Source organism: Plectropomus leopardus, chromosome 24 (genome assembly GCF_026936395.1).
Source record: "Plectropomus leopardus strain MGB_pleo_1.0 chromosome 24, ASM2693639v1, whole genome shotgun sequence".
Classification (NCBI taxonomy): domain Eukaryota; kingdom Metazoa; phylum Chordata; class Actinopteri; order Perciformes; family Serranidae; genus Plectropomus; species Plectropomus leopardus.
Window position 1 is genome coordinate 8,814,572 of NC_142199.1, and position 20,584 is coordinate 8,835,155.

The 20,584-nt window shown below is 38.4% G+C and overlaps 2 protein-coding genes across 2 annotated transcripts in view; one reads left to right on the top strand and one right to left on the bottom strand.

Moving 5' to 3' along the window:
- Window positions 1–16,788, top strand: part of LOC148185487 (uncharacterized) — a 73,824-nt gene extending 57,036 nt beyond the window's left edge. The window contains exons 5-6 of the mRNA XM_088074214.1: window positions 2,518–2,582; window positions 16,651–16,788. Coding sequence (XP_087930340.1) covers window positions 2,518–2,528 — 11 coding nt within the window. The 3' untranslated portion in view covers window positions 2,529–2,582; window positions 16,651–16,788. The remainder of the gene's footprint in view (window positions 1–2,517; window positions 2,583–16,650) is intronic.
- The window catches only part of LOC121962973 (prospero homeobox protein 1-like), a 52,819-nt gene continuing 46,644 nt past the window's right edge, over window positions 14,410–20,584 (bottom strand). The window contains exon 7 of the mRNA XM_042513327.2: window positions 14,410–17,326. Coding sequence (XP_042369261.1) covers window positions 17,141–17,326 — 186 coding nt within the window. The 3' untranslated portion in view covers window positions 14,410–17,140. The remainder of the gene's footprint in view (window positions 17,327–20,584) is intronic.

Genomic DNA, 20,584 nt, shown 5'->3' on the forward strand with positions numbered 1-20,584 from the left:
GAACATAAGATTGTTGGCATATCTCGTACTGATTTACCGTCTCACATGCCAACCTGAGAGCTTAACCTTGTTTTAACCCCAATAAAACTCTTTGATGGTCTCCTTCAGCCCCATTGTTTCACCTCAGACCTGCTTAGCTGCCAATTGACAGCTGTCCACAAGTGTCTTTGTCCGTGCATGTGTGTGTGTGTGTGTGTGTGTGTGTGTGTGTGTGTTTTATTTTCCATGTTCAGTACACCCAGTCCCCCAGCTGACCTGCCAGTGAACCTTGACCGCTGCATGTTCAAAGACACCGCGCAAGCTTATTTGTGGTCCGTTTGTGTGTGGACAGGCGAGCACGGGACGCTGGACATTCCTCCCCTGTGTCACCTCTCTTTCATGCCACTTATGAAACACTTGCTCACATTGCTTTCTCCTTTTTACTGTTTATCTGTCTGAATTTCACACCTCTCCTCAATGCTTTAAAACCAACATGTCGTCTTTTTCTTCCTAACATAACACCACCCTCACTCCTTTTCAGTCTATGAGGATGTAGTTCCGCTCTGACAATGCCCAGTGTGTCATTTAGTTATTTATAGTATGTGTTTGTGTTTCTGAAGAGGGCTCTTCTAGGAGCCCTATCCATGTCTTGATAAATGAAATTCCTTGGCCTGCTCTGGGGTCTTAACAATAGGACAACGCAGACACTGAGCTTAAGAGACTCAGAACAGTTAAACATACACATGCACCTGCTCCACATGTCACGCTTTTGTCTTCGGTCACATACATGTGTCGTGCACAAGCAGTCTTAAGATTTTCTCTCTGCTATACATGCACAGATCAGATATAGAATAGAAGTAGGAAGGCTGGCACTTATTTTAGTGCGAATATTAGTCTATTAGTCAGTTAATCCAGATTTTCATCATCAGTTGACTTTGCAAATTTATTAAATTTAAGTTTAATAACTTTTGGTCAGACTAAACAAGCAATTTGAAAACTTGACTTTGACCTTTTTTTCACAGAGCAATTCAGCAAATGATTAAATATCAAATCAATAAAATACACTGAAATGAAAATTGAGAGGCTAATGATGATAATCATACTTCAAACTGCTACCCAAAGCCAAAGTTAATACTGTGTGCTTTATGGCTTGATGCAACTAAGTCACTTTAATGCAATGTAGACAGATGCTACTTGTTGGAGATTTTTAAGTTGGAGTCCTGCATTTTCAAGAGAACCTGTTGTTTTTTTAAAAAATTATTTTCTGTCACATTTTCAATGTTACAATGCCAATGTTGTGTACAAAGTTTCAGAAAATAAGGCATGTAAAAGTACTTCTCAAAAACATAAGACTTCAGACTTTCTCTAGATGTTGTCAGCTTGTGAATTTAAATATAGGGTCATCTTTTCCAGGTATGGTGCTGAAATTGTTAACATTAGCCTACACTGCATCTAGGGTTGCAGCGGTATACCGATTTCACGGTATACTGTGGTATGAAAATTGGCGGTCATCACTCTGTGTACATTTGCTTATCTATGATATTGAAAAAATGCAAGTGGACATTGAATCTCACCTTTATTTTATTGATTTTCAAAAGAGACTTTTTACTCTTTTTAATGTATTTAAAGAAGTGTTTCAAATACCAATTAGAGTAATAAAACTTTTGTGTAACTAAATAGAACCTTAATATTTTCGTATTGTAACTCAAAGTAATAATAATTCTGCAATACCATGACACCACAATATTTTCTAGTACAGTTTTTAAAATGTGAAAATCTCAAATCATTGCAAACCAAACTGCTGCATGTAGCTATATGCTAACATCAGGAAAACATGTAATCTTGTTTGCTGATGTTAATTTCCCTCCAATTTGGGTTCATATTCCTGCTGGAACAGGTTTCGTTATAAAAATTTTGGTTTAAAAGCTTTATTAAACATTTCTTCACTCCATTATGGTCATTCCCCAGAATGCAATGACGATGCAAAGACGCAGAAGCCCCAGACACATTGACCAGTCAGAGCAGACTGGGATTTTTTGGGAGGGCAGCTTAAAAAGACAAGCACTAAAACAGTGACAGAGGTTCAGCACAGGTGTTCCAGCACAGACAGTGTGAGGAAAAGAAAAATTAAAGCATTTAAACATGTTCTAGTAGAAACCCAAAACGCAAGTGTGAACCTGGAAGTTTTAGGTTGGATTTTCTGGATTTATGGCTTGCATGCCTCCTTGTGTTTAGCATCGCTCTCTTATTAGCTATATGCTCAGCTGTGTTGCTATTTGCCTTGACAAAGTTGACATTGGCAATTTATATGTTACCTACTGAGGAGTGTGTTTGAATGGAAGTAGTTTGACCAAGAATACTTCAGAATTTTCAACATCTGAAGATATGTTTTTATGAATAGGTGGCATTTTACAAGCATGATTTGCTTTTGATTGGATTTTTCTTACTATTGAAATGTTGTTTTATCATCTCCAACATTAAATCTGATGTGATGCTTTCATCATCCGTGAAGGGAATTACTCCTTTTGTTTCTTTCAGGACCGTCATAGAGTAGCAGCCCTGAACTGGATTTGGTGACTCGCTCAAGGACACTGGATATTCAGGTACAGTAATTTAATCCAAGGCCAGTGTTTGATGTTGTTTTGAAAGTATCAAATATATAAGTCTTTTTAGATGATGACTTAGAAAATTGCCTCTCTCTTCGATGGTCGTATCTGCCTTGAAGTGCTCAAAGCACTGTTGAAGTTTACTCAGCCTTTTCCATACAATATTTAATTTCTCAAAATCATTTTTTATCGTTGAGTCAAAGAAATTAAAGATCTAACGCACACCTGTACACCCAGGTTGATATATTTATTACTGGCTCACATTAAAAGCAAAAGTAGGAGCGAACCATCACATTTCACTTCATCATTCATTTTTGTTTAATCACAATCAGCTGTTCCATTTAAATCATGACATGCTCATGAGCAGAGGATGAGACAGATGTACGTCCTATCAACTACAATGTTACTATAGAGACTTAATTTCAATATAAATATAGATTTTAGAGGATAAAAAGATAAAGTGAACAACATTTCATGAGGACTTAATTCATAAGGAATAATACACTTAAAGACAATGAACAACATTTTATAAGGATAGCACAAATGTTAAGAATAAAATTCATGAATACTCTTTTAGTAATATATCAAAAAATAGTAAAATGTAGAAAAAAATGTGTTGAAAAATATAGAACAAGCACAATACTTACAATGCTTGCTCAAGGAAACTGGGTATTCAGATATAAAGATTTAATCCAAGGCCAGTGTTTGATGTAATACTGACAATATTCAATATATTAGTCTTTTTAGATTTTGATTTAGAAAACTGCCTTTCTTTTTGGTGGTTGTATCTGCCTTGAAGGGCTCTAAGTACCACTGAAGTTTATACAGACTTTCCATACTATACTTCAATATTTATTTTCTTTAAAACCCCTTACATCCTTTTAAAAACCAGTGTCTTTAACCTTTTAGAGTCATTACTCAAAAAAAGGAAGTGATTTTTTTTTTTTGCATTTTGTATGTCCTAAACACTATAATAACAAAAACCAGTGTTTATTGTAGACGCTTTAGTTTGTTTTGTTTTGTTTTTTTCAAATATAGGCCTCTACCAAATGGTTGAGATAGCTGGTCATGGTAGTTGTAAAAGGTAAAACAGAAAGAAAAAATCAAAATAACAAACTATTTGCTGTTAAAATGCTTGTTATTTATTAATTTACCATATATCAATTTGTGACTCTGGAATTAGTGTTATCACTACTAATATCATGTCCATGCATAATTACCATTACTGTACATTAAAAACATCTGAGAAATGGTGGAAAAATCAAACTTATACCAAATATATAATGAACTACAGTTACATATATGGTATTAACAACTTGGAATATTCATCCCTTTTGTTATTTAATAAAAAAATCAAATTTATTATTAGTGTCACTACATTTCCCATAAAAGACCAACTCAACTGTTAAATCATGGTGTAGACAGTAAAAAATCATACTTATGAATTTTTTTAATGTCAAACGTATCATTTAACAACAATGAATGACACAAAGTCAGTTTATATCTTGGCAAACAGTCCATTTTAATTTCATTAACTTAGCTACACCACCTTAAGCTTAGGAGGCTAAATCAAACGTTTAGTAGAGCATGTTTTTAAAAACACTATTTGACCCCTATTCGATTTTTAGTTTGTGTATAAATTTACATAAATCTGTTCATTAAACTAAAACTATAATATATTGAATAAGTATGCCCACCTTTAAAAATCTCATTACACAGAGCCCTTTTGTCTGGTTTGATTTTTCTTATTACTAACCTCCTGCATGAGGTTAACTCAAAAGCATACTATTTAAAGGCTTCGGGACATCTAGTGTATTTTTGGACAAAACATACCTAAACTGAATGATGGAGATGGCTCAATCAGGTAGAATTGAATTCAACACATTTTCCATTAAATAGTGACTTTCAAATGTGCTCTGCAAAACATTTGAGCAATGGGTTAAGAGGGCAACAACAGCAGAACAAATACATAAAAAGGAGCTGATCCATGGCTTCTCTTTAAATTTCATAACCGGGGACAAAAGACAGGCACACCTGGAAAGAGGAGAGTGGAAAACGTAAGAAAGATGAGAGACAAAGAGAGGAAACATAAAAACGTGTTAGTTGAGGGATGTCAGGAGGGGTTGGTGGTGTGGATTAAAATGGAACGGCCCCGGGCTTCACTCCATTTTTGTCTGGTTAAAGGACAAAGTGAGAGGGGGAAGTTGGTGTGTGTGCACAGATTGTATTATCTGTGTGTCAGTAGATAGAACCCCTGGTATTCTTGAAAGGCTCTTATTGACAGACTTAATGCTCTTATTGGACATGAGACACGTGGCTGACACACTCCCCTCAAGTGTTGGTGTGTCCAAGCAAATGCTGAAAGTGTGTGTATCTATAAGCATGCATGACTGTGTGTGTGAGCCCCCTGTATGCGCCCTGTGTGAGCTTGTATTGATTTCCACACCAGAAGTCTCCTCTCTCTGCTGGTTGAATTATACCATCACAGGGTGTCCAGTCGCTGCCCTCAGGACGTCTAACAGGGAAAAAAAAAAACACCCTTTTGATGAATAAAAGTTTAAAAGCTTTGATTTTAGTGGCTAATGCATGTGCTCTAAACTTTTATAATGCCAGATAATATCTAAAATCTACATTATTGCCTTTGATTGCATCTTTGTAGTGGTCTCTTGCTAAAAAAAAATCTTAAACTGGCTGGTCGTTTTTCAGCTATTTTCATTGCTTTGGTGTGTCTTTGACAATATCACATTGTTTTAATGACTTTCCACACCTATTGAGCAAAGCTTATAAGGTAGCATTAATTGAAAAGCATTGACTGCAGCAAAAGATGCAGGTGTCCTCGAAACATCATTTTTCACCGAATTAATTCCTGTTATTCTTTGAAGCAAAGAGAATCGAGAAGCTTTGAATAAATCCACTTCATCTTTTTTTTGCAGTTGGCAGGGAACTATTGTTCATTAAATTAAACCAGTGAGAGAAAAGGAGGCACATAAATTGGCAAAAAGTTAATGTGTGGCCAATTTTTCTTCAGCCAATTGTCCCCACATGAGCTGAGTTTCTCTTGTAATTCAGTCAACATAGTGTTTATGCAAAGGTGTGAGCATGGAGAATCAAGGTGAATCTTAGGCTGTATAAAGATGTAGACGTAACCACCATGAAATCACCCATTTTTGTGTTGACAGTTTCGTAGCAGTGAATTTGGCATTTTAGTTGTCCTCATCTTGTTTTTTGGAGCCAGAAGTGACCATATTCGTCAGAGCTGTGGAGGAGCGAGGGATGTATCTGAATGTGAATCCCAAGGTGCCCACCACGTCCTAAAGCATATGCTTCTTTATTATCTGCTTTACTCTGAATTGGACCACTATTTGCAAAATGATCATCATATGGTATTGAAGAAGACTTGAAACCAGAGATTGAGACCAGAAACTAATTTGGATAATATTTACTGATGTGATAAATCAAGAAAGAAGTTGGGTCATTTTCTCATTATATATCCATAGTAGGCCTGTCACCATAATAATAAGAATGCTGCTAATGCTTGAGCCAACATAATGCCAAAATAAACAGGGGGCACGACTCTCCTTTTTTCGTATCTCAACCCTTGCCTATTTGCACTTACTATGTGCTTAGTCTAAAGAAATAGCAAATAGCACTTCAAAGACAACATAGCTTAGTTTACCGGTAGCCTGCAGCTGCAATTTTGAAATGGATGAGGCACAGTTCTGATAGGCGTTAGCTTGGCAACACTGGAAATGAGCCAAAAAGTTCGCAGCATACTGGCCAGCTTATGGAAGTAACTGTGGTGTTCCCAGAGCTTGGGCGCAGGGACCTTTGCTTTTTTTGTTTCTCTCCACTCCTTCTAGTGTGTGGACTCTATTTTTGTATTTTTTTTGGTTTTCTCCAGCACCTAGTATTTATCTGCTTTTGGATCTGCACACTGCTAGACTTTTTTTCTCTCCACTCCCACATACTTGCTGGAAATCGAGAGAGAAATAAAACACTTCAAAGATGACACAGCGTAGCTTACCGGTAGCCTGCAGCAGCTTTTTTGTAGTCAAAGAGGCATAGTCCTGATAGTCGTTAGGTTGCCAACCCCTGGCAATGAGCGAAAAGTCCATTGTTTGTAATTTTTTCCCCTCCAGTAATTCTATCCGTCACTCCATAAATCCACCAGGAAATCGCCCCGCTCTCAGGACATCCATTCCCGAGAGCAGACTGCAGCTCACGGGTCAGATTATTGAGGTACCATCAGTGTTCCCGCACCTTTACCAAACTTGTCTACTCACAAGAGGCTTTTATAATGTCTCAAGCCGAGTAATTTTTGGCTACTCCTATAAACACACACGCACATTATTCTCTATTATTAGGCATTAACTAGGGTTAAAAAAATTATTAATTCCAATACCTAAATATTCTTAATAACTAAAAGTCCAATGCTCTTTGAAAGGATGTATTTGCATTATTGTGCTTTTATATTATAATTTTATCTGTGGCAAAAGTGGTCTCAAAATGACAGTTATATCGTTTATCAACGATATATCACTCAACATAAGTAATTATTGTGAAAAGTCAACCCACAGATAACCCCTTGGACAACGTTTGTGTCCACATTTCAACACCACCTTCCTGATGTCACTGACTCTGCAAGTCAAGCATACATTATGTGACAAACATGTAGGGAAATGTTCTTTTCTGCTGCCCCAACAAACAAAACAGAGCAGAGAAAGAGAACCATAACAGCCATTAACAAACTTCCGGCTATAACTTTTCCACTAGGTGGCATAGTAAGGCATTTTCATTTACCTGAAGCACTTGCATGCTCCGCTGCTGCTGCATTTACTAATTATGTGACCATTTGTCTCTATCACATGTTGCCTCTGTCTTTCCTTCTCTGCTGCCGTTGCCCTCTTGACTCCTCGGTTTCAGCCTTTTATCTACAATCTTTTTTTAAATTTTATTTTGTCTTCTTGTATCACTCTGTCCTTCTTTTTTTATTTCTTCCTCCCCTTCTCACCCCATTTCCTTCCCCTTTGTGTGATGAAAAAGTGCAGTCTTGGCATTTCAGTGTCATATCAAATGCTCATATGCATAAAGGGAGAGAGAGACAAAGATGCCAGCCAGTGTTGCAGTGTGTGTGTGTGTGTGTGTGTGTGTGTGTGTGTGTGTGTGTGTGTGTGTGTGTGTGTGTGTGTGTGTGTGTGTGTGTGTGTGTGTGTGTATTTGCCAGGAGAGCATTGCATTGAAGCACCAGTGAACATCTGGCCCATGTGCCAATGATTGGTTGGGGAAGTTCCTCAGGATATAACACTTGAAAATGTCTTGGCATGTTCGCGACAACAGCAGTGCAGTTTGTGCAGCGAGTGTGTGTGACGGCTGTATTTTGTGTGTGCGCTGGTAAGTGATTATATTTGTGATGCGCATCTGTGAGGGATGATTGTATTAAATGTGTGAGGAAACTATTATGTGTGAGTGAGTTTAAGATGATTGTATTCTTGTGCTCATGTGTGTTTGTGTGTGTGTGAGAGCAGTGATTGTACAGTACTTGTGTGTATGTGTTGGGAGCTTTTACTTTCCACCATTAGCTCTAAACCCTTTTTTTGAGCAGGCGGCTGATTCTTCCCTTGATTACTATTTAGACTTCCACTCGTTTACCGAGAGCCATCTCTCCTTTGTTTTATCTCTCCGTTTATACCTTCTGCTAGCTCGTTATTCCTCTTTCTCTGGAATAATTTAATTTTCTTTGCTGGTTCCTAACGGTGCTACTTAGGTTCAACGAGAGGCCAGTAGAAGTTTTTCTACTTTTACCTGTCTTTTTTTCTCTACATTTTCAGTCTTCTTCACAGTTTCTTCTCTCCTGTGTAACTCTCACACCCGGATCACGCTCTGTTAGGCTGCATGGTTTTGCACGCTGCTGATTGCACATGTGTCTGCTGTGTTCACATGTGCCCGTAAAGGAGGCGGTGGCCCTCATCGGCGACGTCCGCCCCGGTGGTGGCGATGGGCGGCGGGCCGTGGAAGATGCGGCAGGGTTGTTAAAAGTGTTGTTAAGAGAGCGACTGGCAGCTGTTCCTGACAGGTTGGGGATGGAAGGACAGATGGTGTTTGATTAGCGAACAGACCGCTGATGGAAGGAGGGATGGAGGGAGGAATGAGGGAGGAGGAAATTGATATCAGTTAGAAGGGAGGGTGAAAAGAAGATGGAAGGATTGATTCTTTGACTTAATGATGGAGTGATAGCTGATAAATGTATGAAAAAGAGTATCAATAGATAGATAGATTGATAAATTGTGGGTGAACTGAAGAATAAATGGAAAGAAGCATAACTTTATGACAAATAGAAGTGTTTTTTTTAACAAATCAGGTATTGATGGAAGGATGGATAGTTGACTTAACGGCTAAAATATGACATAACATACAGATTAATGATTTATAATAAATCTTAATAGGTGTAGTAGGAGCATGACCTGATGGAGAAATGTGTTATGAAACGAAGGGCTGCAGAGCATGCTGAGAGGAGGAGGTGAAAACGCTGTCGGGGCAGCTGCTCTAAACAACAATTAGCCTCATTCACCTGGGTGCCATCTTAAAGAACTGATGCAAATAAACCTGCAGCGCTGGCTGATTAAAGTCTGTTCAACAAGCTAACAGTGATCGTTGCAGCCAGCGATGGTCCGATTCAATCAGTCGTTTATTTGACTGATGTCTTAAAGTTGATTTGGTAAAATGAGTCATAATTAGAGCTGAGTTTAGCTTTCTGACAGGTCAGTCTGAGGTCAGACGGTGCACTGAGGCTCTATTTTAACAGCTTGAAATCAGTAAGAACAATATCAAACAGTGATGGTGGAGCTATGAATTCTGCTTGTGTGCAACATAATAAAAACTAGTTCAGACAAAGACATGTACTTGTCTCCTGAAATTTGCAACTGTATTATCTTGATATTATTAAGGTTTAAGGTTCAAAAGATGCAAAGATTTTATTCTAAACATACTAGAGCTGACGTGTTGTTCTCCTTGCATGATTAATTTTCAAACTTAAAAAAGCAGTAACAGAAGTGTCTATAAAATGTAAAAAAAAAAAAAGAATTGTAACCAAGTTTAGGCTTTTGCACACCAAGTCCATTGCATTGCGTTTGGAAAATTCATAATACAGGTTAAAAAGTAAACATACAATTGCTCCCTCCCTTCTCTCCACCTCCCGAGGTTTAACACCACCTACTGCTGGCGTCTTGCATTCTTCACAGCAGCTACCTGAGTTAGGAGTCTTAAGCATTTATCAGTGCTGCTGTGCATTTCTGGAAAAGCTAAAGTAAAAGTTTCTTTATTGTGGAAGATTTTAAGATGAACATTACTTCCATATAGTTTTACATCATCTTATTGATGGCCTGTTGTCCACTTTTGGCCTTTCCTCTCATTGCGGGTGTGTTTGTCCTGCAGATTATGCTACAATTTATTTCATTGCTTCTTGGTCAAACAACTCTTTAGAGGCTTTTGACAGAAAATGAAAATCGCAGTAAATCTACTACGTTTTAAAAACTTTTAAGACGGATGAAAGTTTTGGAGTTGGTGTGTAAACATGACTGACACAACCTGAGGTTCGGTTAATTTTGTTCTGTTGCGTGCTTTGGCCTTTAATGCCATCAAAATGCATGTTTTGTCAGACCATCAATCCTGAACCCAAATGTATTTAATTTACTATCATTCAAGACAAGCAGCACATCCTCATAAAGAACTTTAACTTAATCCTCTGAAAACTGAGTAAATTGGCTTGATTTCTTCCGAAAACATGGAAAGATAGTGAGCAACTTTACGAGAAATTCCGCAAAAATTTGCAAGAAATTAATAAACACATACAAGAAAATAACCTGAAGCACAGAGAAAAAGAAAAAGAAAAGAAATCAAGTTATAATTACTATAATTAGAGTTTTGTGGACTATTTCCTCTATTTTTAAATTTTAAAAAATCCTATTAATTCTCTCTTGCTGTTATAAAGCAAATTTTCAGATAATTTTTTGTGACCTCATACTGATTTATTTGAATTTGTGGAAAATGCGTTGCTAAGTTGCTCATGTTTTTTAAATAAATCAACCAATTTACTCAAGTCTAAAAGATTTTAATGCTTTTGAAAGGTGCCTGAACACACACAATAAAACTGATGTCTATCCCGGTTTCAAAGGGCTAAAAAGTGATTTAAATAATTATTTAAAATCTAAATAATAAAAATGTTTGTTAAAAATAAATAAAATAATAAAAAATATTTTCTGTTGATGCATTAATTTATTAATTAACTATTTTTTTAAAGCTCTACTTGACAGCATGCAGAGGCTTTGCCTTTTCCTAGTTGTCACAGTACTTTTTACATAGCTTTCATCATGTACTGCAGAACTTTTACTGTTACTGGAAATAAACAGAGAACAATAAACAAAGGTTGAGCCCGAAGCACAATTGGCAACAAAACCTCCTAATGCTGAGGCTCTTTCACACCTCCAGTAACTTTTACATTGTCCCATTACTTACATTAAACTTTATTTAAATGCAAAATGTTTCAGTCCTCAGACCTCCACAGTTTAGCAAGAATAGAAAATCATCCCTGCAGCTGAGCAGACGCTTATATCTAACCTATATCGTTGGTCAATAATATTTCTTTTCTTTGCACCGTTTTTAACAACGATGATGATCACATGGGACAGCATGCTGGTTGTTGTTGCTTTACTGTCTATGTCGTGCACCAAAATTCACACTTTTACACAATCATATCAATTGTCAGTATCAAAATAAGGTATGTTTGATGCATTTTCAGTGCAGCCTTCAGACTAAAATCAGAAAAAGATACCAGGAGAATAAAAGACAAAAACAACATGAAAATAAGCATGTGGAACTCCTGTTCATAGCTGTTTTCCTTTGAGTTTAAGCGACAGCCATAAACTTGTGTTTGTGCCTCATCCCAGGCAGTTGCATCTATACACCAATATTGCAGTGGATGTGAATAAAGTGGGGAACAAACTCACACACATACACACACAGTCCACTTTAGCAGCAGTTAACACAGAGAAGACAGTTACAGCTATTAGGATTATGTTGAGGAGAGATTTTCCTCCATAATAAACTCTCTCCCTACTCCATAATAATAGCGGCCATTACCCAAGATGTATCACTGTCATGCCATCTCGGCGGACAATAAGTGTGTTTGTGCATATGACGGGGTGATTGAGAATGAAACAATCAGCAGGCCAACACAAACACAGCTGTTTTATTGTTGCGCTGCTCAGATGTGTTTTCACAGGCAGACGGTGTGTGTGTGCATGTGTGTGTGTGTGATCATATAGAGCAAAGAGTGACCCCACCTCCTGTTCAGCCCCTCCTGTTCTAATGAAAAGCTTTGGCAGTTTCAGCCAATGCACAGGGCACCCCTCATCTCTCTCTGTCTGCATTTTTGTGTGTGTTGTTCTTAAAGCTGAAATCTGCAGCAGTTTCACTTAATGTGTCACTATAATTTTCATCTGTGTTGTTGAGTGCTTGCATACCAATAATACCTAGGAGAAGGGACGCCACTAACGCAGCACTAAATGATCATGTTTCTGTCTTTTGTTTTCTGCAAAGCACTTTATTGACACACTTGTTGTTCTCTACCTGCAGTATTATCCTTTATTTTATCTTTTATTTCCCCTGGAAAGTTCACCCACCATGTGCAACATGTTTGGACAATCTCACTCATGTGCGGACCAAAACAGCCTGACTGTGACCTTGTTGAAGAGATGGTCTATGTCCAGTTCGCATACCATTTGGTATGGTTTGTGGTGAAAACATGATCCAGTCAGACTCAACTGGAGGAAGCCTTGTACCAATTTGGGATTAAACCAGCCCCTGTAGTCAGCTGTACTGTATTGTGTGCTCTTTGGCTAGCAGAGAGCTTACGTTTGCCCTTTTTACTCACATCAGGGCTAAGCAGGTGTCTGCTGTGTTTGGGACCACAAGTCTACACCTGAACTGTCTTGATATGCAGCTGTGGGGACTTCAGTGCATCAACCCATTATTTTCCAGGCAAAGTGGTGCCTCGTTTTCTAACTGTATCATTTGCCTAAAGTGATGAAGCAAAAGATGTGTTTATTTTTGGAGGTTTTCCTGCATGTAAATCCAGACCAGTTAGAGACCAGCTTTCCTGCGCATCACAGTTTTTTGTCCATTTAGTGCTTCTGTGTAAACACAAACCAAGCTAGAGGCAAAATGCAACACTGTAACAAATCGGCCCATGATTGGGAACGTTAGGTGGGGAAATACTCTAAAAGACTTCCTAAATTACTCAAAGACATTCTAGTGTTTTAGTATGTCAGTGCAAAGACAGATCACAAAACCAGTGGTCTCTGTAGTAGGGATGGTGCTTATCCAGCTTTCCCAGTAGCAAGTCTGATACCTCACTCCGGGTATTTTCTGATTGCACTCTCTCTTTCCCCCCTAGCTTTGAAGTCATCAGTGTTTGCGTTTACATGAATAATCTGTTTAGAATCGAGGTTTTGTAGTACTCCATTAATGTGTTCTCTGAAAGAACCTGGGATGTATAGGCATAATATCAAAACTTGATTGCTCTGTGCTCGTGTCAAAGCCATATTCCGAAGGTGATCGTTACTGGGATAAACCTCATAAACAGGTTATTCATGTACATATAACCGCACTTAGTGTGGAACACAACTTTTTTATGTAACATGAGGCCAGGGATTGTAATTTTTAGTTTAGTTATAATCAGATACCTGCAAAACTAATAACATTCCCATCAGCTACAACTGCACTTTGTGTTTAGTGCTTGTAAGCAAATGTTGTTCAGTTAATCTGTGATTAACTTCCTTATCACTTTATTTTAGTCTGATTCTATTTAGACTTCTACATGAACAGTTTTCTTTTCTTTTTTTACTGAAACTTGATTATTCCTGAATATTACAGGAATCACTTTACAGTTCTGGCAATACTCAAATATCCGATACAAATGATATGTAATTTGTTGGATTATATTTAAACATGAGCACAGAATGTGTGGCTGTGTTTCATAGACACCTTGTTTTTTTCTTAGTATGAGAGAGAGAGAATAAGAGAGAGAGAAAGCGAGAGAGAGAGAGAGAGAGAGAGAGAAGATAAAAAAGAGGCACATTGAGTGCTGGCACTTTATCCCATGCTGGTGATGGTGGTTGGCATTGTGTGATGCCAGTTAGCGTTTGGCGCCAGCACACAGAGGGCATGGTGTGTGTTTGTGAGTGGTAGAGAGGTAAGTGGTGTGAGAGGAGGACAGAAATAAAACCTACGAGGAAAGAGGCAAGGAGGAGAGGAGACAGTAGAGGTAGAGGGGGGAAGGAGAAGCATCGGTGATGGAGGGGTGAGAGAGGATGAACAGAGGACGGATAGAGGAGTGAGGAGGATGGTAGGGCAACGAGGGCAGACAGGCCTCGTCCCTGTGCCTTTGTGAGTGTGTGTGTGAGTGTGAGTCTGCACCTATGTCTTTTTGTGTGTGTGTGTCTGTCCCTGCGTCTTTGTACTGGCTAATCTAGGCGTCAGCAGCTTTTTGAGGCTTTTGTGCTGACAATAATCACACAGCGCTCCTCTTTTCAATTCATCAGCAACAACAACAAGGGATCACATGTCCCCTATACAGAATCCAGAGAGAGGGAGACGGAGAGAGAGGGAGGGAGGGCACGGACGGAGTTAAAGTGGCCATCATGTTGCCTAGTTACTGCTTGATGGCGATTTGGTGTGTGTTTGTGTGTGTGGGCAGGCACATGCAAACGGTCAACGCCCTCCACACCTCTGCCCAGTGCAAATAGACCAGAGAAAAGTACATCACGCCTTTTTTTTTTCAAAGAATAATTTATTTCATGTTGCCGTGTGATGGATAAACAATGAGTAAACCACTGGTCAAATCTGTCGCAAGCATTAATAATAATCATCATCAGAATAACATTAATAGGAATAATTATTTCAATTATAAATAATAACAATATCAGAGTGATCAGAGTAATTATTACATCTATACAAGCTACAAATATCAGCATTTTGTCCTATGTCTTTTTTTCTGCTGTTAAACCTTAAACACTTCACACATGACCCGGTCGGTGCAGCTGCCCCTCTGGCACCCAGAGCAAAGAGAAAAATCTGTTTTTGATTGTGGTCACTTACAGTTTCAAGGTTCTCAGCATTAACGGGGGATACAGTTGGGCTTTTTGACATCTCTGAATGTTTGAGCTCAATTTTAAGAACAGCTGATTATACCACAGTTAGTCACCAGTGTTTTTAAAATTGTCACTGTGACGAAATTTGGCTTATCCCAGAGAACCATGAAGGTTAATTCTTGTATTAGTATCATGTGGGAATGATGTGCTGCTCAGAGAGTCACCTACAAAGCTCATAAACCTGGAGTAAATGGGTTGGTTCCTGTTAATTGTTGCAAGGTTATTTTTTTAAAAAAATATGATTTACAACACTGTTAAACCATATTACACACTGAAATCATAGAATTGATGTATATGTGATCAGGTTTTTGAATATTCTGAGAAAGGCAAATAAAGCAACAAAATATGTAAAACACAATGAAAAATATTAAAATAATTAAAGCAATGACATGTCATCAATGCTCTGGCCAATCCCACAATGAAATGTTGGCATTGTACCTTTTTGTGCATTATAGATATGTTATCATTATACGTTTCACACATATAACTTAAAATTACATTTATATGAGATGAGTCAGCAGACAGCAGCAGACCATTCCTAGAGACCAGCAAAAGAAGGCGTCTTTTAATATGAGTTTGAGACAACTCCAGCCATGTTTGTAGAAACAAAAGCAGGAGTATTTTGATGACACTTCAGGAAATGTCCAGCTGTAAATGTAACGACAAAAGTGGGATTTTTTTTTAACACGAGTTTGAAACATTTCCAGCTGTTTTGTGGTGACCAAACAGGAAGTTTTACGCCAAAACATGATGTTTCCCGAACTGTGAGTAAGTTAGTTTTGTGTCCAAACCTAAACAGCATTGCTGTGGTGTAAAATATAAAATTAAGGAAACATGAAGTTTTAACATTTGTGTTAAATATGGAGCGTACAAATGAAAAATATCCATGGTTTGCAAAAACATACAATGTCAACATTCCCTCTGTGCTCTGAATTTATCCAGCATCAGTGCTACATCTTGAAAATATCATAAATTAATCAGATATGGGCCAGATGTTAGCTTATCAGAGATGTATAAATACTGGTGTATTCTTCTGTCACAAATTGTAGTACAGAAATTCCAACCCAATTAAGAAACAGCGTGGCTGTTTTATAGTTCACCCACCAAAAAGCACTGACGCTGAAGTGTGTTTTTCAACATTCAGTATGTAACTTTGTCACCAACCATGCATAACAAAATTTAAATAAAAAAAAAAGTTTGCTTTGTAAAATTTAAGGAAAATAAAGAAAAGTAGTCATTCTCAACTGTCAATGCTAGTATTAAAAATAAGTAAAATAAGTAACAGGATAACAGTTTGGTTAAACAAATTTTTTTCTCATGTCTGTACTAACTCTTCAAAATTGTAAAAAATAGACTGGTAATTTTTGATTTTTATTGAATCTAAAAACAATTTTTGTCTTTGATGCTCTGCGTGCCTGAATGCAACATGATCCAAGAGGGGCGGCCAGGGGAAGGGTGGGGCAGGGAGAGCCACACAATCAAAACAAACACCCAGTAAGTCTCAGTACAGTAAGAAGAGGGAGAAGTAAAAAGAAGGGAAATAAACAACAACTAAGTTTATTTATGTCGTTTGTCTGGGTTCAGGTGAGGATTTGGGAATGCTACTGTGCTTTCCTATTAATGAGGTGTGTCTGTGTGTGTCTGTGTGTGTCTGTGTGTGTGTGTCTGTGTGTGTGTGGTGTGTGGTGTGTGTGTGTGTATCTATGTGAGTGACTGAGGGGTTCATAGAAGAGAGCTGTAAGCTTATACAAAGGAGAAAAAATACAGAAACATCACTTTTTTTTCAAAAATGTCCATGTAACTTAAAAACATCCACAATAAAAAGATTTTTTTTTATATATTATCATCTTTATTTTTAGTTTGCTCCCGACCCCAAGTCACTGAGGATTGATCCATCATCTTCCTCATCCGTTTGTTCCTCCAGGGATGAAGAATGAGATTGGACGAGGTGGAGGAGAAAGAGAAGATGGGCTTTCCCGGCAAGGAGGAGCTTTCCTGTAAGTGCAAGGATCTTCACTGTTTCGCTTTTAATTTATAAAAGTCTCACAATTTGTTAATTTGAGCATCGTCCGACTCTGAGTTTGAACCCTCTGCCTCGCTCAAGAGGAATATTTTTTTTCTTTATAAAACATTTTGAGGGCAGGTTTGTCTTTAGAAGTTGGGCTGACCAAAAACAACCATCAACAAACCTCTCCAGAAGTAGAACCACTTCAAGTCTCTGCAGCGTGTTACGAACGTCAAACACATTTCACCAAAGACCTCAACCCTAGTCAAACTCGTGTTTTCTTACAGTCTTCTCACGGTCCTTTGACTTTTGTCTTGTTCGCCGCGTTTCCTCCCCCGCCTTAGTCAGTCGTGGAGGAGTTCTTGTAGACAGTTTGGGGACTTGAAGACATCTGGAACCTCGCTGTCCAGTTTGCAGATCACCTTGTAGATGGCCTTCTTCCAGGAGGGGTCTGCGTCTTTTCCAGCCACGATGGCGTTGAAAAACTCACGCAGAGTAACCTGGGCCACCTCCAGGAATCGTTCAGGAACCTAAAAGATAAAAAGGAAGTGGACAAAAGTGGAGGGAAAGAGGTAGAAAAAAAAAGGAAATCATGAGTGAAATGCCTGCTTTGATTGTTTGAACTAAAGAGGAACTTCCCTCAGTCACCTTCCCCTTTCTTGTCCGAAATTTGAAGCTACAATAAAGCATTTGTGCTAAAAATACAGAACTGTGTTACTTCTATATGAGCATCATTGGGGTCGAAAGTATCTTAAAGCACTCATAATAAGGTCAAAAGTTTATGGACTAATGTACATTACACCCCTGTGTGATATGTGAGCATCTCATTCCAAAACAGTTCACATTCATCTGTGTTAACAGCCTCCACTCTTCCAGGAAGTATAAACCTCAACTATAAAACAATAATGATAATAACTTTATTCATAAAGCACCTTTAAAAACAGAGTTTACAAAGTGCTTTGAAAGACAGAGAAAAGCAAAAGCAAAAGCAGGATTCCCCAAAGGCAATAAAACAACAGCGAGCCAAATAGGAAGGCCAAGCAGAAGTAAAACAAAATTGAAGTAAGATTAAAACAAGAAAGCAAAAGATGCAAGAACATAACATAAAGAAGACGGATGATAATAAAAGATAGGAATGGGAAATAAAAATTAAAACTAAAAACAATAAAATAGACATACATTTTTAAATGTGGTATGGCCACTAAAGCCCCATTAATACCTTGCAATTAAGTATTTTTTTTGTGATCAGATTGCAACTGGATAGATCTTGACCACATGAAAGTATAAGTACGAATGCACCCAAAATACACTAAGGACAGAGTGTGATCTGATTGGCCAGATCAGAGATGGTGAGGGACGCATTGTGACCAAATTAAACATTAGTATGAATGCTATCATATTTTCAATTCTCATACAACAGCTACATGAGCGAGATACGCAAACATGCACGGATGTTTCAAACCAGTGAGGCAGCAGCAGCTTTTTGTCACCTGTCACTGACGCTGTGGGGACACACTGGGCTTTATTTCACCTGATGCTAACAATACTGTGTGTATTGCACTGAGTGTCTCTCCCTCATCTGTGATGTGCTCTTCCCGTTGATCACTGTCTTTACAGTCAGTCCTGTTAAATCTATGTCAACCTCACTGTTGCCTTCTAAATCTTACTGACTTGCTCTGACGTATGTTTCATAAAAACTATGAACCAGCAAATATTTTGTGCCAGCTTATAGTGATGCTGCTAGGGAACTGTTTCCATCTTATTTTACTGATATGTGGAGTCAGCTAGAGACTTTATTGCCACTAATTCTACTTACTGATGTCCTTCATCTGTATCAAGAGGGTATCAATCCTATTTTTGCGTCTGAACTTCTTAGAAACAGTATCATATCTTCCAGCTTTCTTGATCCAATACCCAAAAAGAAATAAAGTCTCTAAAATTGTCTAAAATTGACAAAATTGTCTCTAAAAATGCACAACATATAATGTTGTGCACCCTTTGTATCTGCAGTTTTTAGATATATATATATTTTTTTAAATTCTTATAACAGTTGTTGACAGGTGGGGGTAGGGCTTATTTGGAAACAGCAAGTGGATCTAAATTGGATCTGAATGTGGTTGCTGGAGACACGTTTTTATCAAAAATAAATTCAATCAAGCTAAATCACATCTAAACACGATCTGGATACCAGACACATTTTAATGAAAAGGGGGTCTAAAAGACAATATTCTGTCCATCAAGGGACATCCACATGTCTTAAATCACAATTGAAATGCAAACATCTTAAGATACAGAGACATTGCTTTCAGAAAAGTGATTCTGTGATGAAAATGAAAATGAAAATGATGAAGAATCAGGTTAAGCGTGTGCGTGTTTCAGGTGTCCATATAATACTATTCCTGAACCAACTTCTTCTTCAGCTGTCAACTTCCCCTAAGTGTACTTCCCCTTTCTTAAAAGCCCCCAGCTGTGTGTGTTTGGTGTCAAGAGCTCCTTATGCACACACTCACACACAATGACAGATGAAAAGCACTCAGTCCTTGACAATGCCAGGTGAACAGTTGTCTGTGATCTGTCTGTGTGTGTGTGTGTGTGTGTGTGTGTGTGGGTGGCAGAGTTTAAAAAAGAACGAAGCGATTGCAGGGATACAATTGTCCTTTCCATATGCAGGCATAAACATACTGTCATCACAGGGCTTTTGCTCTGTATATGTGTGTGTGTGTGTGTGTGTGTGTGCGCGTGTGCGTTTAAATGCTGTGTGTGTGCTCATAGCCATGTTTGACAGCAGAACAATGGCACACACACACATTTTTCATTCTTTTTCTGCCCTTTCTCCCGGGGGCAAGATCATACAAAGACACTAAACAACCTGACGAGGGTTCTCCCCCCTCCTCGTTTTTTTTTTCTTCTTCTTTGTCTCTTTTCTTGCATGCAGATGCACAGACACACAGACACACAGACACACACACACACGCACACACAGGAGACAGACTCTTCCAGACGGGGTGCATGCTCTTGTACACCCCAACAAACTCTTACACACACACACCTAGAGGACGACAGAGTGCCGTCTGGGTGTAACCCCGTCACGCGTGGCAGGACATGCCAAGGTTAGCCGCCACCAGAACGGATGAATCACCCCTCTCTCTCACACACACAGACACATACACACACACTCACACTCAAACTCACACACCCTAAATGATTCCCTGGACTCTCATATACTCTGTCTACCCTCACCTACCCTCTCTTTCTTTTTAGCTGGCCCCTTGAGACCACAGTTATTTCAATGAGGCCCTCTGTCACTGTCTTGCAATAGACACTACTGTACACACACACATGTTCCTTCTCTCTCTCTCACACACACACACACACACACACACACACACACACACAAAAGATTAAACTTTACAGATGATACCTATGCTGATGCAACATCCACATGGTGAATTTTAGATGGAAAAGTTGTTATTTTTTGTAGTTATGGCTGTTCTTCCTGTCACATCGCACTCATAAGAATCATTACTTGGATCTGGGAATTTGGCAAAGTGTCTATAACAAAGACCAAGAAAGAGCAGTGAGACAATCAGTAGTGAGTTGTCTCAGTTGTAAACATGCCAGATCATCTAAACCACTTTATGTGAAGGTGAAACCAAACGTGAGCACTTTCAAAATGTCAGCTATAATCTCTTATTGCAACTACAGGAAGTACGACAGGTCAAAAGTGAACCAGGGAGTCGGTCCATAAACTGTGATGAATGTTTACATCAAACAGTTCTTGCACAACT